The 25,612-nt window shown below is 34.8% G+C and overlaps 3 protein-coding genes and 1 long non-coding RNA gene across 5 annotated transcripts in view; 3 read left to right on the top strand and 1 right to left on the bottom strand.

The window, feature by feature from the left end:
* The window catches only part of LOC110372103 (pyruvate carboxylase, mitochondrial), a 36,925-nt gene extending 31,497 nt beyond the window's left edge, over positions 1-5,428 (bottom strand). The window contains exon 1 of one of the 2 annotated variants that reach the window (XM_049844310.2): positions 5,235-5,428. The gene's annotated coding sequence lies outside the window, so the exon portion shown is untranslated. The remainder of the gene's footprint in view (positions 1-5,234) is intronic. The other variant, XM_049844309.2, reaches the window with a different exon arrangement.
* The window catches only part of LOC135117921 (uncharacterized), a 343,287-nt gene that overhangs the window by 18,195 nt on the left and 299,480 nt on the right, over positions 1-25,612 (top strand). The gene's annotated exons all lie outside the window — the stretch shown is intronic.
* On the top strand, positions 6,509-10,289 carry LOC110372187 (zinc finger protein ZFP2). The gene is made up of 5 exons (XM_064038612.1): positions 6,509-6,834; positions 6,916-7,933; positions 8,245-8,398; positions 8,850-8,996; positions 9,253-10,289. Exons 1-5 carry the CDS (start codon positions 6,685-6,687, stop codon positions 9,464-9,466), a joined length of 1,683 nt encoding a protein of 560 aa, XP_063894682.1. The 5' UTR covers positions 6,509-6,684; the 3' UTR covers positions 9,467-10,289.
* LOC110372185 (UDP-glucosyltransferase 2) overlaps positions 21,675-25,612 on the top strand; it is a 53,988-nt gene continuing 50,050 nt past the window's right edge. The window contains exon 1 of the mRNA XM_021328749.3: positions 21,675-21,792. The gene's annotated coding sequence lies outside the window, so the exon portion shown is untranslated. The remainder of the gene's footprint in view (positions 21,793-25,612) is intronic.

Genomic DNA, 25,612 nt, shown 5'->3' on the forward strand with positions numbered 1-25,612 from the left:
AAATAAAGAAAACGTCGCACCACTGGGTCATATCTTTTTCCTTGTAGATTTACATTAAGAAGCTACGTTTTAGCTCTTCAACTGAACGAAGATCGGTAAACATTTTTTTTTGTTGGTAGAAGCAGTACTTACGCACTAACTACGTATGTGGTAATCTGTGACAGTATGACGTTTGTTATGTAAAATGGAAAATAAAGTTAAAAATAACTTAGAAGGAACACAAAAACATTTATTTTGAATAACAAATTGGGAAAGAATATACATTGGATTCGTTCATTAACACAATTCCAAACGTGAAAATTAATATTAATTTAATCATAAGTATAGAAACCGTAATTTCTATTAAAACCGGTAAAACTGCATAAAATACCGGTTTCTTCGGACTTTGACCTCTCTAGGCATTGACATGAGGACGCGTATATTATCAAATGACGATAAACATTATATTGACAATAATCTACATTAAATTGACATTAATCCTTAACCGTTATCAGTACACAAACAATGTATAAAATAGGTCCAAGGAACAACGATGACCCTTGATTATCTGAGAACAGGGTATGTTAGAAGACCTCAATGTTCGTTTGTGTAAATAGGTATTTCATAACTCCTTTACCTAAGTATGTTCAGGAATATCACGTTATGTTGCACTTATTTAAATATTTACAAACTTATCCTGATTCGTGGTCATCAACATGTCAGTAAAGTTTTTAATGTTTAAAATGGCCGAAATAGCACTTGTCCCACTATGAACCGCCTGCTAACTTAGATCCACCTTAGATCTTTTCTCATTCACCAATTAATGTTCATAATTTGTGAATATTTGGCTAGCCTGATAGTCATATAGGTAATGACCGTAAAAAAGATTTCGGAGAGACGTTTTCGTAATTTGCTTCCATAGAAAACGCAATACATATAAGTATTGCGAAAATCAGTTGCAGATAGAGCGCAAATCAACCTCGTTAAAAAATTGATACGCAATATTCTTTATAAAAAATATTTGCACTTGAAAACCCTACAATGATACACAATAATTAGAAGAGCAATTACTATGTCCCGACTCTCGTATATAAGATAACTTTGAATGATAAACGTTACTAATGAGCGAAGGTCGTCAGTACTTATCTACGGGGTAAATAACATTTGGTTTAATATTTGGACAGTGCCAAAACCAAAGCTGGTAAAAACCAGATTTAAATTTTCGTAAAAAATATGACAAAAAAAATTACCTTCAAAAACTCGTAGTACACGATTATAAACAAAAATTACGATAACAAAACACGTCCACACGCTTCGGCTGCCGGCACGCAACTAAAGATTTGTGGGGTTTTGTAAAACTATACACTATACAGGTCACAGCGACCTCTAAAGAGGCTTATCAGCTAGGTTCAATGGCAATAAACGGCTAGAGATATCTATTACGTAATTAGGATACTGGTGAACGTGATCGTGGTGCAGTCAAGACAGTGAAAATGACATGTCTGGGCTGTGGCCTACATGAAAGTGATGGGCAGATTACAGATACACTGTTTAGACTTGCCAACCCTTAATGTGTGTGATATCTCCTGTTTGACGCATAAACTATTAGGTGCTAGTCCTTACTTTTCTTTCTAGCTTGTGTCTTTTGTTTTATGAGACATACGCAAATCGTTTTCCATGAAAATCGATTGTTACCCATAAATCTTTGACAATAAAACGGTACATTGAAAGTGCTACGAATAAACACGTCAATAAAACGAATGATAAAATGTAGCTTACCAAAATACAATGTGCCACAATTGTACGCTTAGATTAGTCTTATGATAATTTCATTCAGAAAATGATAGGAACTATTAAACAATGTTATGTAAGAAGACAGTGCCAAGAGAATGTTGTACAGAAATAGCGTAACGTACACGTAGTGGACACATCGATATGCACGAATATATTTTCGTGCAGACATGTGTAAACGTTGGCACTGGAAGGTTCTTTATAGGGCATTGAGCATTATGATGTCCAAGAGATTCTGGAGCTAAATGTCACGATGAACTACGTGCAGCATGATCATTGCCGAAAGATACCTTTAGAGCAGCAATTAACTTCTTTTTCAAAATAAACTCCTATGACAAAAGTACAATGACTTGCGAGTTGTGATTTTCTCTCTGTTCTTTCCTAATTTCGGATTTAATAATAATATTTTTTTCAGACCAGAGATCCATACTCTTCTATATGAGATTTATTTGGAAGGTTACTGTTTCCAGGTTCCAAAGTTACCCATTCAAATATTTGCTGAAGCTTACACTGCTCACAGCAAGTAATGGCTATTAAAAGGGAATAAAGAATGCAAAGTAAAAGCTATTAAATGACTTGAAAACATTTTAAGCTATGCGACCAAAATAGATGTCACGAGACGAAGGGAAAGGAAGATACCTATCATGCGCTTCGTAAGTATTTTTATAGTATGGCACCCATTCAATCCTCGTGGATGCAGTACGAAAGCATGTGTAGCCAAATATATCACAGAGAAAGGAAGGCATTACATAATAACGTTGCACATAATTATTCAGCTGACATAGAACGCCGGCGCTGCGAGATTGTTCGTATGAATTATTTGAAGGGCTCTAGAAGGAACATGATGGGTTTGAGTCGGTAAGAGTCTGATACTCCCTCAGGCTGCATTCACAGGGAGGGTTCATTCAATGAGTTGCTAATGCATCTGGGACATTCTGGGAAATCTTTTGCACCCAAATAGCAACGTAAATACGCACATAGTACATTTTTCTGCTTGGAAACTCTTAGCAATTTTTTTCTCAGTTGTTTTTGCAGTTTTCCCGGTTGTTTTTGCAGTCTATGGACATTGCAGGTTTTTTTTTTAATAATAATTTCACGTGTTAAAGTGACAGCTATTTGAACTCCGGATTTGCTGCCCTCAAATAAACCTTGCTTTGCCAATCCCTTACTTGTATTGTGAAGTACAATTTATGCAATTCTAGTCATTAACAGTTTAAACGCGTCCAATAAGACTGTATTAATTACTAGCTGTTTTTCCGCGGATTCACCCGCGTCCTGGGGGGACTACTGCCCATACCGGAATAAAATATAGCCTATGTTACTCAGGAACATTGTAGCTCTAAAAAAGTGAAAGAATTTTCGAATTGGTTCAGTAGCTTCAGACACTTTACAGAGACAAACAAAAAATATTTCATGTTTATTAAATTACTATGGAAGTATAGATTATGTTAGGTATACAGCTGCAAGTGAACGCTACCTACACATAACTGCGCGGGAAATCCCGATGCTATTAGTTTACTACTGTTTACCCTGATTTATGTACAACTATTGATCGTACTTGAAGTAATTCATTCAAAATCATGCAAAAAGGTTTACGTATGTGTTTATTTTTTTCGTATGAAAACAATTGGAAATGTAGATGCCTACTAATTGTATGCAACAGTTTATTTTCTCACTAAATGAAGTTGTTTTAAACCCGGTCAAATAGTTACACTTGGATACCTGTATCTAATTACTTGTCATTTGTAATTTAATTAACCTTGACACATTAGTTGAAAAGGAAAATTCTAATTTCTGTGTAGGTAGCATTTTCTTTCTTTTCCAATAATGTCTGCCTGGCTGAATCAGGAAAGTCAAATCAGTTGAGTTGGGTAACATTATTTTTAATTTTTATATTTTCCTTTTTCATGCTTACTACTCTGCCTTATGATTTTATTAATGTCTTTTATTCAACAAAATGTTACATATAAAAATCTTAAATTTTTCTGACTAGGATAATCACAATTCTCTGTTTAATTTATATCTTGACAGTCAGGATATTTAAGGACAAATAATATAATAATTTTCTACTGATGTTTCTGTGCTGAACAGCAGAAATAACAAAAAAAAATTAAACTCAACACATACAGCTTAAGGTAAAAGGTTCATACATAGTTACCAAGCTGTGAAACTTACAAACCTTGATCTCTTTACAACAAATAAAATAAACATATACATACCTACCTATGTGCACTTACCAATCAATCTTCACTCACTTGGATCATACTTAATTTGATATTGTACTACCGCAATATCCACCTTATTTCTTTATAAACAAAGGTGTTTATTGATTGCATTTAAATTGAGAAGGTTTTTTATTTTTCAAGGATATATTCCACTGTACCTACTATAAATATTTAAAGTCCCTTTTTTGTTCATTTAATAACATTAAAATAGGTATTAAATAACTTATGGTCCCAGTGGTATTTAAGGCAGTAAATAATATTTTATTAAATATATTACAACAGCATTAGCATCAAATTAATATCATGTTTATGATTTTTGATTATTTCATGCCTACCTACTCAATCGCATTAATCTCAGATTTTTAGGGTTCCGTAGCCAAAATGGCAAAAACGGAACCCTTATAGTTTCGTCATGTCCGTCTGTCCGTCTGTCCGTCTGTCCGTCTGTCCGTCTGTCCGTCTGTCACAGCCGATTTACTCGGAAACTATAAGTACTACAGTGATGAAATTTGATGGGAATATGTGTTGTATGAACCGCTACAAAAATATGACACTAAATAGTAAAAAAAAGAATTGGGGGTGGGGCCCCCCATACATGTAACTGAGGGATGAAATTTTTTTTTTCGATGTACATACCCGTGTGGGGTATCAATGGAAAGGTCTTTTAAAATGATATAAAGTTTTCTAAAAAACATTTTTCTTAAAGTGAACGGTTTTGAGATATCAGCTCTCAAAGTCGTAAAAGTATGTCCCCCTCTTTTTATAACTACGGGGTATAAAATTCTAAAAAAAATAGAGGTGATGCATGCTAATTAACTCTTTCAACGATTTTTGGTTTGATCAAAGTATCTCTTATAGTTTTTGAGATAGGTTGATTTAACTGTAATTTACGGAACCCTTCGTGCACGAGTTCGACTCGCACTTGGCCGGTTTTTTATTAAAAAAAAAGAAGAGTAGAGGTGTAACAAAATTATATTTAAAAAACCGAAACTTAGATTACAGATCTAATCATTTTATTTAGTTCCTATGGTACATAAAAAATAATTAAAATTGTCTATATTCTTCAATGATTATTTACTGCTCCTAGGCACAGTAAATGATCAAATACCGTAATTGATCAATTTGTTTTACCTCAAAATTGCGCAGGTATTAAATTACACATCTCATTGCAATTATAATAGGAGACAGTTATATTTTTGAAAACAATTAGGTAACATAATAATTTGACTTCTGACTTACCGTAAGAGGAGAAAACACTATCTTACTGGAATCTATCTACATGTTACTGAGTTTTATTTTGAAATTAAACACGCGTGAAATTTAAAATGATTATACAAGTCGAACTTGATGTTGGCTGTCGGATGGTGGTGAAGTGACAGCTGAATTGAGCTGGGCTGAATGAAAGAATGGTCATTCGTAGTGTTGTAAATTAGCAAATAAGGTATCGATTCAAATGAAGACTTACTAAATCTTCTCTATTGCTCTGACAATGCTGCCAGGTACGCTCCATTCGATTAGTAGTTTTTCGATGCCAGATGCCTTTTTTTGAAGGATTTTCTTTTTATTCTTTTCCTAGCTGATGCCTAGACGGCGCTGATCTTGTTACGACGTCACTGGAAGGAACGGAACGGCATATCTTATCAACGTCCTTGTCTTCAACCATAAAAAATAGAAAATAAGGAATAAAATGAAATAAGAGGTCAGCCAGATTATTATCCGAATATCTCCAGAGATTTTGAATACAATCTGACTTTCTTGAACCGAGCCACGTAAAGGGTTCGGCGCAATGTTTTTTTATCTTGGCATTTTTGCAATGGCCCAGTAACGTAGTAGGTACAACGCCATCTAACATTTTCTTGGGAACAAAACTTTTATTTAAAAAGAAAGAAAATATTCATTAAAATATTTTTTTATATCTCTACAAAGTTTGTTTTACTTACTTTGCCTATATTCCTTTTGACGTGACAACGTCTTATAAATTGGTTTGCCGGGTGACACTTCAAGAAACTGCGTTACGCTGCGCTCACGTTATGCGCTCACAATGAGAGCGAGTGAGAGGCACGCGTCCCTTCCACTCGGGCATGGTTAGCCCGCCTAAGAGCGAGAGAGACAGACATAAAAAGTGAAAGGCACGCGTCCCTTCCACTAGGGCATGGTTAGCCCGCCTAAGAGCGAGAGAGACTCAAAGTCGTTGTCACGTAAAACTTTCGCCTGTTTACCGACTTTACAGGCAACCAATTTTTTTTTATCTTGCTTAAATAGCCAAAATAATGTGTAGTTTCAGGGCAATTTCACTATCATCTTACAATATTAACAGAAATATTCTTTAATAATTTACCCATCACTTTTTAGATAGGCGGGTTGTCTTATAAGGCTGGTTAGTTAAAATAATTATTTTTTATAATTAATAATATAAGAATTGATAATCGATTTAAGACAATTTACTTTCGAATCCGAAAGAGATATTTACAGCACTATTGGGAATTGACAATGACATTCATTCATCCATCAAAGTGACAGTTTGACGGGTCAACGTAAATAAATAAATACCAAACAAACTAGAAATTGGAAATTGCCGACTAAAACTTTGTTATATCTCTGTAATTTATATTCTAGTTTTCCTAGGAGCCTTAATTAAGGGTTAATTGTAGAACAAGACACGATTTTAAGCAAGTATATCTCAATAGTGATGAGTTCTGTTACTAAAAATCTTGAAGTATGTTGTCGTACTTGCTTGAGAGAACAGGTTGATACTCTAGAACCTATGATTGGTATATTTCAGGAAAATAGTAATTTAATTAATATTGCTGAACTAATATATTCAATTACAACTATCAAGGTAAATATTTAATGAATCCCATTATTCATTTTGTTTGTGAGGCTATAAAGTAATGACGCGGCATAAAATAACTTTTTTCAGGTTGTAATGGAGGACCAATTACCAAAGAAGCTATGTAATATTTGTTACAACTGTTTATTAAGTTTCAATGCATTTAAGAGTGCAGCACTGGAAGCTGATGCACAGTTACGCGAGCATGTTTCTAAAACACTCAATAAAAGTGATGCGGATGAAAGCAATGATGTTAAAATTAAACTGGAAAATGATTACAATCAGTATCAAATTGAAATTCAAATTGGGGATGACAGTATTGACTCAGACATGACAGTTAAGCATGAATTAAATCCATACAATGCAGGACCTCCATATTCAGACATATCTGATGCCAGCCAACTTGAAGAGTGTCAAACAAAACGCCAAAAAGCTCCAACACTCAAATGTAATACTTGCAGTAAAGAGTTTAAATCACAAAAGAAGCTACAAATACATAAACTCAAACATGCATACAATTACACTTGCAATATTTGTGCACAAACATTCAAATACAATTATAGGTATGTCAAACATTTGCTCACACATCGGCAGGGTGCTGAAAATTCTTATAAGGATGAAATAAACCATAACACAGATGAGATGTTACAATGTGATGTTTGTCCAGCTTATTTCAAGTCTGTAAACTCACTTTCTGCTCATAAAAGAAAACATGCTTCTAAAGACCGAGTACTGTCATGTTCAATATGTAGCAAGGTGTTTAAAAAAATGTCCCATTTAAAGCGGCATGAACTATGTCATGAGAACAATCGCCCATTCAAATGTTCTCTATGCCCCAAGACATTTGTAACGGAGACTAACTTAGCAGAACATTTAAATAAACACAATGGTATAAAACCTCATTCCTGTCCTATCTGTACAAAATCTTTTGCTCACCTGTCAACGCTAACAAGTCATATAAAGATTCATACAAGAGAAAAGCCCCACTTATGTTCTACTTGTGGGAAAAGGTTTGAGACCAGCAATAACTTGAATCAGCATATGAAAAGGCATGTTGGACTGAAGACCTTTGCTTGCAATTTGTGTCCAAGGAAGTTTATCAGTAAAGGTAAGCAGATAATTGAAATGAAAGTTATTTTTGCCAAGAATTTACAAACTGTTATTTTGGAGATGACTTCAATGATTAATTGGTTTACTTCTGCAACTCAAAACCAAAAAATTGCTGATCAACATTTTTTACGTTTAAATTACTTAAGAACTACTATAAAGACACGAATGTCTAGGACAGGTTTAACATAACACATTAAAGCTTACAGCATATTTTTGAGAAATTTAAAACTAAACCAAAAAATAAAGAAAATGCCTCATTTCTTGATACTAAAATGATAAGATTAATACCTTCTAATATAAAAATTCCAGGTGAACTGAAGTCCCACAGTACAACCCACACAGGAGTAAAATCTTACACCTGTGATCAATGCAACTCTAAATTCACGAAGAGAAGTTCTTTAACCAAACACAAGTTGAGGCATTTAGATATCAAACCTTACCAGTGTGATGCTTGTCCTATGAAGTAAGTAGCATTGGAGTATCTCAATATCAGTACTTTAACCACTTTACTGTCCACATTGCATGCACAATAGTTAAACAATCGATGGTATCAGATAGGATTCTTGGGACAGGGAAGTTATGAATATTGAAAAATCGCCATCGTAGTCCTTTCGGCCGAAAGACGTCCACTGCTGGACAAAGGCTTTCCTCCAGGGTTCGCCAGTTTGATTTATCTTTAGAAACCCACATTCACTGCTTCCAGGCAACCTTGGTGGTAAAGAGGTCCCTGTAAATATATTTAAAGCCTCCATAGCTTGGTGTGAGAGGGCAGTATTCTTAGCTAAATAAAATATTTAGGGCTGTCGCCAATGTTCGCTAGTGTTTTTTTACTAGTATCTGTAACGTGTCGATAGATGGCGTTGTCCTCAACTACAAAAAATAGTAGAAAATAAATTGTTTTAATTTTTTTATAGGTTCACAAGTAAATACCATCTGAAGCGCCACAACAGGATCCATACGGGTGAACGTCCATATCGCTGTGAGATATGCGATCGTACTTTCACACAGAGCAACGATTTGGTCAAGCACACTCGCTCACATTTGGGAAATGCTATGTATAAGTAAGTTTGGAGTTTTTTTCTTTATTTCTTTTTTTATACATATATAAGACTATGTTTTATTATGACTATGATATATTTTGTTATCGAAGTGTTCTATCCAGGAAGCTATATAAATGCAAGAAATACTTATTGTTAAGAGACGAAATGCTAAATTTTAGTACTTAGAGGTCTCAGGTTTTACAAAAGTCTACTTGATCAATATACATAGGTTTAATATGAAAACTACATTATATAGTTACCATTTTTTTATCCACAGATGTAACGAATGTACTCAAAGCTTCAGACTCAAAACAGAACTTCGTCAGCATATATCAGAACATTTCATCTCTTCTCAACTGCAAGCTTTAAAAGTGAGTTCGGAAAAAACTCAAGCCTTGGTAGAAAAAAATGATAGTATTGTGAAGATATCACAGGTCAATACAGAGGTTGAGAGCAGTCTTTGTCTAGAAGAAGATACAATAGAGAATTGAAGAAGAAAGATGGTGAAAATGCTTTTCATTTTGTGAATGGTTTTGTTACTTAGGGTGGGTGGCATCATGTAACTATATCTATGACCAAAGCATAATGATGATGTCCTCCTAGCCGATTACCGGCTACGGCGGCTGTTCTAATGTAATGAGATTAGCCAACAGGACATATAATAGTGCACAACACAGTGCAGACACAGGTGCACTCACTATTCCTTCATTCTCTGCTTGCGATGGAACGGCAATCCGACACGACCGGAGAGAGATCAGCCGCAGCACCTACATTTACGTGGTCCACGTACTTATGTGTTCCGTATAATGAACCAATATAACAACTAGTTATGGGTTGTTTATCGTTTTCGTCGCTGATGAAACCCACCCTATGGATATATTCAAAAATCACCTAGCGCCCTGCAAAGCTTTAGACTTATCTTCATCATCTACAAATTGTTATATGTTATTACAACCAGAATGTTAATTGTCTGATGATGATTACCCACATATATCTCTGTATATGGAAGAATAGAAATCGAAGGTAGGTTAAGTTCATGTTGTAATAAGACCATAAATATTTTTTGAAACATTTTCAACTTTTTTACTATGGATTAAGATCGATTTATAGAACTTTGTATTAGATGTGGTTATTATATGTGGCTTTGTTGATGGTTATTTAATATTTACGACAAGAAGTAAATAAAATTATACCTAATAGTGTAAGTTGAGATACTATTCTTGGTTGTGACAAATATTTTTTAAGCAATTAACTGGAATATTAAGCAATAACATGTTTAGAAACAATATTTAAAAATAAATTAAGTTTTAATGACGTGAGACTTTAATTCTTCGCTGATGGTATTTTAATTTTAAAAAGGAATTTCATGGATGCCTCTTTAAATAAGAAATTAGATAAGAAGATGCGAAGATCATGTAGAATCGCAAGGCAAATGAGGATAAAATGACAATTAATTTTTTTTTTTTTTTAACAGAAGTTTGGTTATTTATTCACAAAATATTTACATTAATTGAAAATAAAATAAACTTATATATTTAGACAACTTAAAACTAATACAGGGCATCACAATTAAAATGCTACATGGTATTTACATTTACAAATCAGTGTATTTTAAAATTACAGACAAATAATCAAAATAAAATACATGAAGATATCCTTAGGGACGCGGGGGAAACCGGATGAATCAGTTAGTACTATTATAAATACGAGCTGCACGATTCTCAGTTTTATCTAAATACAGAGTCCATTCACAGCAGTTGTTTGCCATTACCAGACCACCAAATCATTTCACCACAATCCGACCACGACTCAACATGACTAAGCAACCGCAGACTGATGTCTAAAACCTTATTGATGTACGTATTCTACGTACCGAAGTAATGTAAGTACATTTTCATTCATGCAAATATGTATAATGAACCAACTCGAATGCAATAAGTTGTGAACTTGCGGCTAGACTTGATTCGCGTTACATAATAGGTGAATGACCTTTTGACATCGGATGCATGTAATTGTAGACTATGGTTTTCTCGAGTTTCCATGATTTTGTTAGGCAACTTTGCCTACCTACTCTTCGTTAGCTTATGTTCTAATCTGACAAGACCTACATAACATTGGGTGTGTTACTTCAACCCAGTTACCTGTCTAAATGAATATGCACATTTTCTTTTATGGCTTGGCGAATCAACCACTAGGTAGTCAGCGCCCCCGAGCTTACGCATACCAAAACATTGTGCAGGTACACAAGAATGGCTCATCCACTTTCATGAAATCTAACATCTGTAAGTGCAGTCTTTACCTACAGGCTGGGTAAGTAGGTACAGTCTTTACAGGCTGGAGTGTCATTGCAGCTTGCTTAGTTACGAGGGTTCTTTGATATTTAGTTACAGCCCTAACTGTACCCATTTTATGTCATAGCTTTAAATACGAGTGTACCAAAGCCAAACATTAACATTATCCTATCTCTAGTAAGCAGATACTCGTGTTACGAACGATGCGGAAAACGTGAAGAAACATATGCAAGCATATAACTAGTAAGTAGTTTTCCAGTAAGTAAGTATATACTTTAGCTATGTGCATTAGGCAATAATCATAGTAATGCAACCGGCAAGTTACAACTGTTTACACGCATACTTTTGTAGAGAGTAAAAATCTCGAGTCTCAAGCTGGCTAGACTTTTATTTTCAATCCGCAACACTTTCCGTTACAGATATGAGATTTTCAAAAAGGACACGAAGGGAAATAAAATCAATTTTATGTCTTGGATTTTCAATATTTATGTATTATTTTATAAGAAAACCTATATATACTATATCAGGCAAAAGATAAGTATTTTGCCTGATATAGTATAGGTTCAGATTACCTACTTTATAGTTAGGTTAGGTAGATATATAAGCATATAAAAATAAATAGCCGTACCTACAAGCTAAAGTAGCGCAAGACTCAATATATCTCCATAATAGACTTAAATCATTTATCGACTAAGGTCAGATCACAGATGTATCTAGGCCTAAGTTTAGCCTACATACTAGAGTTGTTAAGTAAATTATATAATTAGTATTAATAGTGTACAGCGTATTAATTTGTGTCATATAGCCAAGTTTAGAAGCAATTTTAATAAATTAATAATAATTAATAAAAATTTATTTAAAAAACATAAATCACATGAATTAGTAATTAAAATGTCTCAGATGTTGAGGTAAAACAAACTGTCTTAATAATAACATTCGGATAAACTAAGTTAATCTAGGCTAATATCTACATACAGGCAATAATAAAACTAAAAACAGTTCTAATTCTAAACATCGGGACCACCCGAACTAGGTTTATTTAAACCTGTGTTTCAGGCTATCAAGGCTCAGACGCATTGTCGGATATCATTTTAACAACAATAATATTACATAATTATTTAATTATTAGACTAAGCAAGGGCAAAGTTTCCTTAATTATAACACTATTCTAATTATACATAATTTACTAAGATAAGCAATTTATGTTAACACTTCTAACAATTTTTCCGTGTCTGAGTAATTGAGGGACTGTAAATATTCTGTTAGTACTATATTACACTTATTTAAATTAACACTATAAACATTTAGCAATCTGTTAAGTTTGTTATACAAATAAGGCCCTAGAAATAAATAAAACCTGTTAGTGAAAGCATGTTTAGTCCGAGAGTTAGTGCAAACTAAATCCTTTCTTCTTTTGCCAGAAGGTACAGGCTTGAAACCAAGTTCTACATGCTGGAGTAGTACTACATTCAAAATAAATAGCTGGCGTACTGTTAGCACTTTGCATTCCCTGTAAAGCTGGTGGGTGGGGAATCTGAATGGACGAAAGCTTGCGACCTTCAGGATTGCTCTTTGGGCACGTTCCAAGGGCAAGAGGATAGTTTTAGGGGCGCCACCCCAGGAGCTAATACAGTAGGCAAGAATAGACTGACATAAGGCCATATACACCTGCCGAATTAAAGTGAAGTCTGCTATGTTACGCAAGTTTTTAAAAACAAATATCAATTTACGAACTCGAGTGCATAATGAGTCAATATGTTTCCGGAAGTTAAGCTGGGCGTCAATCGTGACACCTAGATATTTTATATGGTCAGTTTTTACTAATGTAGGGCAAGCGCATGCTGTGTCAGCGGACGTACTCATATGACAATTGTGTGCATAAATGTGTAGGTTAGTGTTCGTATTGTTAGTATTTCTTATAGTAAATAAAATGTACTTGGTTTTATCTGAATTTAATGTCAGTAGGTTATTGTGAAGCCAATTAGACACTATATTAAAACCATTTTGGGCAAGTTCATAAACCTCATCTATAGATTTGCCTGAGAACACAAGAGCTGTGTCGTCAGCATATGACATAATGACACCATTTGCAAGTGACAAGCTGCTTAATCCATTTATATAAATTAAGAAAAGGGTGGGGCCTAAAATACTGCCTTGCGGAATCCCGAAACCACTATTTTTTTGGTCAGAACTTTTGTACTGACCAATTTTTACACATTGGTGACGATCACTGAGATAGTCAGAAAATAATTTTAGTTGTGCTCCTCTTACCCCCATTTTTTCCAGTTTGTGTAATAATAGGGAACAAGAAATGGTGTCAAATGCTTTGGCAAGGTCTAAGAAGATCCCAATAGTGATCATGCTATTATCTAGATTAGAACAGATGAGATTTGTTAATTTATGAACTGCTTGGTTAGTAGATCTTTTAGGCCTAAATCCGAATTGTTGATCCGATAGTAAGTTGTTATTTTCAAGATACTTAATTAATCTACTGTTTATTATTTTTTCCAAAATCTTTGAAAGACCTGTTAATACTGCAATGGGTCGATAATTAGTGACATTGGCTTTGTCCCCAGCTTTAAAAACAGGGCTTACGACAGCTTTCTTAAGCAAATTCGGAAATGTTCCTTTACTTAGGCATAAGTTAAAAATGTGTGTTAGAGGCGGTGCAATAAGGTGTTTGAAACTTTTTAGCACATTGTTAGGGATGTTATCCCAACCCACAGCACAAACGTCTTTTAAACCATTAATTATACATAACACTTCCTGGACGTCTGTTTCTAACAATACGAAAGAGCCCAAAGAGTTATGTGTCTCAGGCAAACATTGATTGATTGCAGTTCTGGAAAAGGTTTTTTCAGCTAAATTTTTGCCAACGTTAACAAAATAGTTGTTTACTTTATTTGTTGCTTCGGATGGGTTCAAACAGGTTGATAAAAGATCAAGCTGAGTGTCTACTTTTGTTTGTTTGAAAGTGTTGCTTTTTATGAATTTCCAAATTAGCTTATTATTCTTTCCCGCTTTCTGAAGCTGTGCACGGTCGTATTGTATTTTTTGTTTTTTCAACAGATTATTGCAAAAGTTTCTGTATCGTTTATATGTGACTGAAAGTATTGTATTGTTGGGTGTTTGCTTCCACTTTTGATGAAGTTTGTCTCTATGGCGAATACATCGGACAAGACCGGGAGTTATCCAAGGTTTGATGTTAGAATACCTTCTAGATATTATTTTGCTTGATGTGTTATTGCTGATGCGTGTTTGTAACGCCTCAATAAAATACTGCAACGAGGCATTCGGATCATTTGAATTAAAAACAGGGTCAAAATCGATGTCACGCATGTCGTTTTCAAGACTCTTCATATTTAATTTTTCAATATTACGCAAGCAGTTTTTTCTAGATGGAGATATTTGTAGAGTTAATAATATAGCCTGATGATCCGTGAGCGATGAATTAGTAATGAATGTTTTAGATGGCGATTTTGTCTTAATGATGATATGATCTAGCATGAACCACTCTGGTGAGTGGGATGATTGTGTGCTGGCAAAGACCATGAAATGTGCAGATGTTGAGGTAGTTATGTGCATGGGTTTCAGTTTTCCCTGGAGCTATATTAATATTAATGTCACCTAAAAGTATAATATTTTTATGACAGGAAATTTTACTTAATGTAGCACTGAGCGAGTCTAGAAATATGTCCATGTTTTGGGATGGAGGCCTATAAATAGCCATCACTACAATATCGGGGTTAATTTTAATTAATAGGCAATTACAGCCTAGAAGCAATGGTTCTTCTACTGTTACTTCTAAGGTATTTTTAATGTAAGCAATTAGGCCATCATTTTGGTTGGTATTTAAATTAGTTTTATATAGCGTATAACCGTCAAGCGATGGCAGATTGTCTGCTTGTTTTGATAGCCAGCATTCTGTTAGCACAATAATATCACAGCATAAGTCAAGATTTTGCAATAGTAATTGAAAACCGGTAAAGTTACGGTTTATACTGCGAATATTTTGGGTTAGTAAAGTAATCGTTTTATTTCCAGCCGTACAATATTTCTTGCACTCCTCAATATTACAAACTATGACTTCAGATACGGAAAAACTATCAATGTCGGTGATTAATTGCTGCGTCATAAAGTTAGAAATTACCAAAATAAATAAAGGTGTAAACCCTAGTATATATGTGCTACTTAATAAATATATAGGTGGCGCTCTTAGGCGCCTTCATAATCAATAGAATTAATGAAATTGTCTTCAGCATACTTGCGTGCCGGGCAGTTCATATCACCTGTGGGATGATCACACTTGCGCTTGAAGCGTTTGCAGGTACCACAATTGGGTGGACGCGATTTGTTGGGACATTCTTTAAAAGCATGACCTGTCTCCCCGCAGAGGTTGCATGTGGGGCTAGTTTCGCGGCAAAACTTGGCTGCATGACCAAACTGCTGGCAGTTGAAGCATCTAGTAACAATCGTAAAATCCCGCACTGGGCATGACGTCCAATTTATAAAAATCCGGCCTTGAGTTATCAGCATTTTTCTAATGCTTGCAGGTACCTCGAGGATAAAATTACAGGTAGGCCGATCTTTCTTCCCTGATTTGTGGCTGAGTTTTATATTTTCTAAAAAGGACTCACGCGAGGTATTGGTCAGCTTTTCGGAAGGTTTTGTTCGAATATACAGTCCAATACTTCTTTTTCCGTAAGAGCAACCGGGACCCCAATGACTGCTATTCTGGGACGACGTTTGGAAGGCTCTTCGCATTTTAGGCCAGAAGAAACGAGTTTTCGGAAGCTTTCAGTTTCTCAATATCTCCTTTGCTATCCGCACTGATTATCACGCCTCCATTCCTAATTTTTTCATGCCGCGGACTCGCAGTTTTAATTCTTCAGGCGAGATTATTTTTTGAACTAAAGTTTTGTGTCGTCACTGGACTGCGTCCTATCTGCAGGGTATATGGCTAAAGATTGGAAATTGGCTGGGCGTATTAAATCTTGTCCTTTTTCACCACATTGGCATAAGAAACACTTCCAATATTCCGATCCTTTTCAACTGCCTTTTTATTTCTTCGATCGAGTCTGCAATGTCCTGTCGACCTTGAAGATGCTGAATGGTTACTTGTGCTTGGAGGGTTTTTTGCTTAAGGGACTGGTACTGTACCGCCAGTTGAGATGTCCCATGCGAGACTTTTCGGCAAAGGTTAGTGACGCGCAACTTCTGGTCAGTGTTCATTTTTCCATCCGCCACGATAGTGCAAATTTCAGATAGGATTGTCTCAATGGCACCCATCCATTTCTGTATTTCTGGCGTACAGATAATTTCAACTGCAACGTCTGTGGGCGCCGATGGCTCTGGGTCTCTTTGTTGATGTTGTTCTGAGGGTAAGGGCGTTGGGGGTGGGCTACGTCTTAGCAATTGGCTACGCCCGAAAGGGCTTAAACCCGGGTTAGACATACTAACACAGGGAAATCAGCTCGGTTCTAATAGTTTTAGTTCATCTTGTAGAAACAATGATGCCTCACTTAAAACAACGCGACACACTTTTCAATATTACGACTCCGCACAATTATTATAATTCGTAATTAATTAAAATGTTTCATTATACTCAGCACAATAGTCACGACCGCTTAGTCTTGAGTCTAATCAACTAAAAAACTTGAGATAAGATAAATTGAGATAAGATAATTAATAATTTTAATATTTATGAAGCAATTAAATTCACACTTTCGTACTTTATATTATGTAAATCTTGCTATGAAATTTGTAACATATAAGTCATAATTTATTAACGTACAAGGAAAATATTGTGAGATTGCAGCAAAAATACCTTTTAAGAACTTGCCAACGTAACTATATATTGCCAGATTCATAGATGTTATCTTAAGGCGCAAGGGTTTCATCATACAAGTCAGGGCTATTAATGTAATAAACGTTTAACAAAATGATTATTCCCTTAGTATGGACTAGGGGTGAATGAACTTGGAGGGAACTTGAGAGCCTTTTGAGTAGGAACGACTCTTCTGTCCATTCGAAGCCCAAGAGCAAACATTCTAGTCGTATGCTGATGTTGGACATGATGAATTCCTTCTGCATAATTAAGTAGTGATCAATACTTACCTACCATTAATATTTAGTTAGGCACCTCAACTCAATAGAAGTTCATTGAATTATGACGTTACCTCTCTTCATTACTTTTTTTATGGGAAGTCATCAAATGAACCATTCCGCTGAGGGTGCAGCGTGTCTAGAGAGAGCGTGTCTGTAGACTCTTACTGACTAAAACCCACCATATTTCTCTTAAGCCCTTTGTGTACCAAGGTCGCGGAAACTCCAGGGTAACTCTTTCGAACGATCACGCTGCTAAGGCATTATGGCATTACCTACAAAAGAGGAAAAGTAGGATAGGAGGAAACGTATTTCCTTCAGCACGAATAAAAGAATTCAACTAAACTGTAAAATACTGGGGCAATAAATTCCTCATTTGCAGACATTTTGCAGTTTGCACAATACAACAGCGGGTTCCTCCCCATTCGCTGGCTGAATAGCGAAAAATGCCTTTTTCGCTCGATTAGCACAATACGATAGAATTGATAGAAATACGAGCGAATGCATCGCTTCGAATGCATGCTTGAACGGTACCTAATTGTCTATGTGTATAAGGATCTAGTAGGTACTGTCTGAATAATGTAGGTAAATAATAGAGGCTGCGAAATTGCTCTGACGAATTTGCTTTCAATCAAGCCAATTATGAGATACATAATGTAGCAAAGCTACCTATAATATAATTGCCCCAAACCCCCGGTTTTATCTACCTACCTATAAATAAAATGCTTTTTTATCTATAAAAAAAAATAATGTTTTGTTTACAATATATCAACATTCCATTTTAGGAGTCTAAATTGTAAAGATATAAGTATTTAGACCTATAAAATTCTTCTTTTCCAACAAGAAATCATTAACATTCAATACCGATAAAATAGGAAGGAAAACTTCCATAAGTTACTGGTCCGCTGTAATCTATTGTCTGGCACTCGAAGGCTTGCTTGTATACGATCTCGTACGTAGTACGTAAGCGTACGTGATGTTAAGGTTGATGGAAATACGAGCTTTTGTTGCAAGTGTAGGCATTGCTTTATTTACTTACTAGTTGATTCCTGTGGTTTCATCCGCGTCTCGTGGGAAGTAGGTGAAGGTATAGGAATAAAACATAGCTTATGTTACTCGGCGAAAATCTAGCATTCCAACGATGAACGAATTTTTGTACAGATTTCTTTATTTATCTACTAGCCATTTTCCCGCACTGCCCCTACAGGGATAAAATATAGCTTATGTTATTCGGGAAGAGTGTACAACAGTGAAAGAATTTTCCAGATCGGTCCAGTACTTTCATAGACTTTAAGGTACAAACCAGCACACATTCATTTTTTTTAACTCTTTATTCTAATAAGTATCTATGAATAGAATTTTAGTACCATCCCACATTCTTGATAACGCATAGGGTGATTTTTATATGGCATATTGACTTCCCACTTGTAAAGCACTGGTACTCAGCTACATAAGGTGACTGGAAGCCGACCCCAACATAGTTGGGAAAAAAGCTCGAAGGATGAGGATGGATATTACCTTCCCACACAGGATAGGATTATGCAGATGTTAAGACTTTTTAACTGACTGTCGATGAGAGGTTTGAGCGGTAAAGGGCTAAAATCTGTGTAGAATTTGGTGTTCAATATAATTTTTTGAGTACAAAGTCAATTACTATATAAACTTAAGTTTTCCTTACAAATAAAAAGAGCACCTTAAAATTTTAAGCTAGGTTTATATAAAAACACAGTTAACATTCCAATCGAAATCTGTATGTAATTAGTCAGACAGGGACCAATTTAATTAATTTTAATTTCCCTTTTTTTTCTAACAAATGAAAATCAGTTAAGTCCGTTCAAGGTTGACAGAAACAACCAAACCTTGGAGTGTGGTTCTACCAATACTGTATTTCTCTTAGCCAATTAATTTCCCTAGCTTTATTTCAGAAATATTGCTTTGCACGATTTAAGTGACAGCAAATAATTAGAAGGTATCGTTTTCAAGGTAGATTTAGCAATTTCAAATGTATAATTCTGCCAATTTGGTTAGTAACCAGAGATTTGAAAACCGTTTTGGAATTTTACTATGGTTTACAGTTATCGAGTTTTAAATATAATTCTCTAGAGAGGAATATAAATGGCAGAAATGGATTACTTACTTTTCATTATAGAGGTGTTAGCCATATCTTTAAAAGGATGTTAGACGAATGATTTCTACAGAAAATAAAAATTATTGTTTATTTGGGTGTTTTAAATACTTAAGCTGTTTATTTTTTAAGGTGCCAGTATACTGAAATCGCCCACCTAAATCAAGACAAAGACAGTCTTTGCTAATCTAAAAATAACTTCTGTAAAGATTTGATTAACCTTAGCGCATATTAAATCAATTTTACGCTTTCGTTTAACCTTTACACAATCAAGTGGCTAGATTATCTACAGATAAACTAGACTAGTATTTGTATACCGGTTTGGTCTGGGGCCCGATTCTCCTAATTTTACTTAAGCAACATACGATTCACGTCCGACTGCGATCCAATCCCGACTCGATTACGATTGAAGCGTATGTGGTATTCCGCTATTTTTTCTTTGAAATAAACGTTTTTATCCTTTTCTGTCATTCAATAATGAATCATTTTGTCTGCAAATGATTAACGATTGCAATATAATTGTAGAGCAAACTAACGTATAGACCAAAATCACCAAAATAGCAGACCAATCGCACACCAATCAAATGTCATTCGAATACGATTGGTCTGTTATTAGTAGCAGAATGCCCGATATGGTTAAAACTGCTATTACGATCATATTGCGATTTAATTTCTATTCGATTTTGACAATATTAACTTAGGAGAATCGGGCCCCTGGTTATCTAATCTGGCAGTGCATTCTCTCAAGTTAGGTTCTGTTTGAGCATATCTTATAAGAGTAATTAGTTCATCTTATCTTACCTAGTTAGGTAGTCTATGTACAAGCTCTTGTGTGAAACTGTCTGGATGGCGTTAGATAGGAATATTTTGTAGTGCTTGTGTAGGTTAAGTGAGATAGAAATATTGTATCTAGAGTGTGCTTGAGGTTATTAAGAGTTGTATGTTTGTCAGTTTATGTGTAAGGAGTAATCTATGGGATCTATTCCATGGAAGCTATGTTGCCTTATTGACTCGGAGTGCTGTTGATTATGCATTATACTATAAGACTAATCCATTTTTTTAATGTTACTAAAGGGCTGATTGAAGTAAAGAAAATCAAAACAGCACTCGAAATGGCTTACTCATTCAATCGATGGAATTCGATACATGTCAAATCAGTTCACCTACGACAAAGTACAAGATGACTGTTCACAGAAAATACGATTTTCATCGAATGATCTTCAGACTATAAAACACACAAAGTCAATTAGTTTCCCAAAATAACAATAGTCACTTAATTAATCAGACTTAAGATATGACAGTAAATTGATAAATAATATCAGTTGTTTCAAAAACTTTGGACATGCGACCATGATTAATTGCTCGAACGTTAAATGGCAAAGTAATAAGCTTATAATAAGTATATTGCCCAAAACGCTCTTAAAAAGATTGACCTTATGTCCTAAAATTTAAGTTACGTGATACTTCTTGGCGAGTAATTAAGTAATATAAAATTGTCAGAACTTATTATGTCATTAGCACTTAGTATTTCTAATACTTTTTTATATGTGCAGAAGATAGTAGACACAAAGTTATCCATCAATGTCTCTTGGTAGATCCAGACAGTAAAAAATAGTAGATATAATGAATGAATTTCTGAGCACTTTTATCCGTGGTTTATGTATTCATTTTACTCTATACAAGATAAATATAAGTTGGAGACGCTGAAAATAGGCCCATCAGGCCATCACCATTGTTGCTAGGGTTACGGGATTGTTGATACGAGTTACTGCAAAGTGCAACCTTGGATTACGAAGGGCTTTAGAAGGAACAGGCAGGTGGATGTTATAGGCTGTAAATCTCGCTTTCACTCCACATTGTTTTATTGTGATGATTTACCATAAAATTAAGAAAACAGAGCCTAATTGACATAATATGAATCCCAAAAAGTTATGTCTGTATTTCGGAAGCAGATTTGTGGTTCGATATTCAGATACATCAAGTTAATCCCGCGAACAATCCGTAGACTTGTAGAAAATTTTAAACAAACCAAGTAAAAATCTACAGTACCCTATGTTATTAAAATTTCTCTAATGCCATAAGAATAAAGTAATAACTATCAAAATATGGTGTCTGTGTACACGCAAACGATTTTAGTAGAAGGGGCACATGTTCCGAGTGGCGTTGTAGGCAGTCTTGGTCGTGGTTCCGCGCGTTCGACTCACGCGCGTCGAATGGTTATATATTATTATCGATTTCGAAGTTAGAATTTGTTTACGTTTTCGAATTTGGATTTTTTGTGTTGTTTTTTTTAAAGGTGAGTTTCGATTTATAAAAAAATATAATTTCCAAAAAAACTAGAATAAAAATTTGAGGTAAGCCTATATGGGTACCTATAGGTACATATATGAAAGGTATCTAAAGGTTATATAAATCGAGAAAATAATAATAAAATTCGTAGTAGTCGTAGTAGATAAAAATATTGATGCAAAAAAATTACTTTGTAAGAAACAATAAATTAATTTAAACGCCTTATAAAACCCAAACCTTAAATCATTTTCAATAGAAGTGTTTTCAGCTTTTCGCAATAGGTTTGCTAATTAATTAAATCTTGGACAATACGCGAAAGTCTAGACTTAAGTGAAAAACTTAAGAAATAAAACTAAGTTACCTTGGATTTGTGTGGTTACTTGAAATACACTTAGTTTCAAAATTAGCGGAAAATAACATAAGTAATTAGTGTTTCATAATCCGTCTACTTTTACTCACAACTAACAAATTCATCATTAGCAAGCACATTTTAAATTTCTTAATTTAAGTTGCTTATGTAAAATTGCAATATGCATAATGCAACAGTATTTGCTAACTGAAAAACATTCTAAGAAGTTTCTTAGAATTGAATAACTAATATAATTTTGTTCATACTTTCATAAACACCAATAAATTAAGGTGAATGTAGAGTTTAGTTTCGTAATGTTAATTATACATACATTACAATAACACTATATGTATATTTTACTCAGGAAATGAAACTTGTTCTTGTGAGTTTATTTTTTTAACCAACCGATTGTCGGTGGTCTCACCCGCGTCCCGTAGGAACTACTGCCCATACGTGGATAAAATATAACCTATGTTATTCGGAAAGAAGCTTTCCAAGAGTGAAAGAATTTTTCAAAACAGTCAGTACGTTACAGAGAAGCAAAAAAAAAATGTTGCTTCTTATTGTATTAGTGTAGATAAAAATTACTTTCTTGATACACACGCATGAAACGAGCTTTTATTCTGTCAAAACTAATGGAAGTTGTTCATGAATTAATTAATATTTACTGATAAAATTGAATTAAAATAAGCTCCTTGCTGATATCGAACAAACTTGTAAAAAAGTAAAAATAATACAATGTTCGATATCGGCGAAAATATTCTCTTATGCACACAGAGTCAATTTAAAAAAGCGAAAATTCAGCACAAAGGTTTTTACAACTTTTATTGGCCATTTTCTTTAACGCCAGCTTAAATGGAGTGTACCTTAAGCATGAGTGTACCTAATAGCACGATACCCATTTACTTACTTATCTGCGGAGTACAGGTATAGTACTGTCGAGGATATTAATGGTTGACTTAAATATTCGTATTTTGTACTTATAATGCAATCGGTACAAAAACATACAAAAGGCATCTTTCAAAAACCGGCCATATTACCGTACCATTATTTAAAATCACGTTTGTTGTATGGGAGCCCCCCAAAATATTTATTTTATTCCAGTTTTCCGTATTTGTTGTTATAGCGGCAACAGAAATACATTATCTGTGAAAATTTAAACTCTCTAACAATCACAGTTCATGAGATACAGCCTGGTGACAGACGGACGGACGGATAGAGGAGCGGAAACAATAGGGTCCTGTTTTACCCTTTGGGTACGGAACCCTAAAAACGGTGTATACGTATGGATTTATCATTGATAGTTTGTTAGGATGAGACTTCTGTGAATTAGGAGCGTCTAGTACGTAAGGCTGCCTTTTAAGTTCTGTCGTTTGCTAACTTCCCGCGATTATAAAAAAAATATATATTTGCCATTTTCATCTTTTTTAATGCAGAATTCGAAAACAATATAATGTTTTTAAATTGGTCGAATAGTTTTATTGCATCGTCTATTTAAAGGTGACAGGTCGGTTGTAAAAATGGAAATGTGTAAGGAAAATTTATGTGTGATAATTTTCTACAACTTTAAAAGAGGATTCTCGCCACTTCTGTGCTTTGAGGAGATTAGTTCTGTGTTAGGTGATGTAGCACCGTGCTTGAGGATTGTAGAACGCTGATATTTAGAATTTCAACGTGGGCACTCTAGCTTCAGTGACAAGCCAAGTGAAGGTCGTCCAAAAACCGCCATGACGCAAATTTGTATCGAGGCTGTGCGGCAGCTAATCCTCGCAGACGGACATGTAGCATATGGTGAAATAGAGGCACCCGTGGGCATTTCAGGGACCACAGTCAAAAATGTCCTACACCAAGAACTTGGCTTAAGATAAATGATCTCTCCTTGGATACCACATTTTCTTAGCGACGACCAAGAAATACCCCGAGTAAGTTGGTGACGTCAAACTCTGCAGCGATTCGACCGAGGAGAGTCAAAGTAGGTCTTTAATATAGTTAGTGGTAACGAATCCTGGATATACGATTACGATCCGGATTCTAAGCAGCAGTCAGCTGTCTAGGTCTTCCAAGACGAGCCAAAACCGACCAAAGTCGTACGCTCGCAAAGCACTTTAAAAAAAATATGGTTGCCTCGTTTGTGGCAAATTGTGATCATGTCGCCATTATTGTACTAAAATATCGCGAGCCGGTTACCGCTGACTCGTATACCATTGCTTGTTTGCCAAAAGTCATCACCGAATTTTAAAAAAATAATCCAAGACGTCAAATGATCCTGCACCATGACAATGCAAGTTCGCACACCGCCCGCCAAACAAAGATGTCTTTGAGTTCCCAAAATGTTGAAATATTGGATCATCCACCTTACAGCTCTAACTTAAGCACTAATGATTTTATTACATTCCCCAAAATTAAGAAAATTCTTCTTGGTCCACCTTTCAGCACACGTGAAGAAGCTGTCGACGTATACAAATCGGCCGTTTTGACTACCCCCACTTTGGAATGGAATAAATATTTAAAAACTGGTTTGAAAGTATGCAAAAGTGCATTAAATATCGCTGAGTATTCTTAAAAAAACAATAAACGGTAATAACCAACTGGATTATCTATACTTATTTCAAACGACAGAACTTAAAAGGCAGCCCTCGTACATATGTTAGAATTTATTTTAATCGTACATATATTTTCGACTTGTATAAAACTGAAACTAACGAAGGTATGAAAGTTGCTTAACCATTATTGACCGTGATCGTACTACATATTTGTATTCCAGAATCCGATGTACGGTCCAAAACTCGTATATTTGTTCAGAAACCAGCCATTTTTATTTGTATTACATAAAAATAGAATTGCAATACGTCCCGTATATACGGGAGTGGTTGTTTGTTTTATTGAATTCACGTTCGAGTTGTTGTATTTTTTGTTTTCCATCATATTTCATAGATACTTATTGCAAGTTTTATTCCATGGCTGAAGCAACTTTTTGAGATAGTGATGTCACCGGAAAATAACAAGACTCGTAAGTTGATCAATTTTCTAGGTAGTTGATCAACTCTCGGAAAATAATAATTTGCTGATCAACAACCTAGACAATTTTTCAACTTACGAGTTTTATTATTTTCCGGTGACAGTGACACTTGTAAAGTTAAGTTGGGAGTACTTAATTCGTAACCCAAATATAATGAAGAAGTATCATTTTAAGTAAACCTCTAAACACTGTAGAAAAAGGAAGTTTTAAGCTTGACAATAAGTTGAAATGGTTTGCAAATATATTTCGATCACGTCGTAAAGTTCTAAGTTATTGGCTGTTGTAGCGACAGTTAGTAATTACTGTAAAGGCATGTTTTTATGTGGTACCTGCCTAGAAGAAGAAAAGGTGCATTCCAGTATTTATCACTTCATATAATATTAGGGGTTAAAGTATGAAATTGCCGTTTTATTCTAGTAGGTTTTTGAATTGCCATAGAGTCTTCATGGTTTGAGGTTT

Source organism: Helicoverpa armigera, chromosome 16 (assembly GCF_030705265.1).
Source record: "Helicoverpa armigera isolate CAAS_96S chromosome 16, ASM3070526v1, whole genome shotgun sequence".
Taxonomy (NCBI): domain Eukaryota; kingdom Metazoa; phylum Arthropoda; class Insecta; order Lepidoptera; family Noctuidae; genus Helicoverpa; species Helicoverpa armigera.

Bases quoted from the DNA above. Each gene is read 5' to 3' on its own strand.
- LOC110372187 (XM_064038612.1), top strand. From the start codon at position 6,685: ATGAGTTCTGTTACTAAAAATCTTGAAGTATGTTGTCGTACTTGCTTG. The intron at 8,399-8,849 runs GTAAGTAGCATT...ATTTTTTTATAG, and splicing joins TGTGATGCTTGTCCTATGAA to GTTCACAAGTAAATACCATC. The intron at 8,997-9,252 runs GTAAGTTTGGAG...TTTTATCCACAG, and splicing joins TTGGGAAATGCTATGTATAA to ATGTAACGAATGTACTCAAA.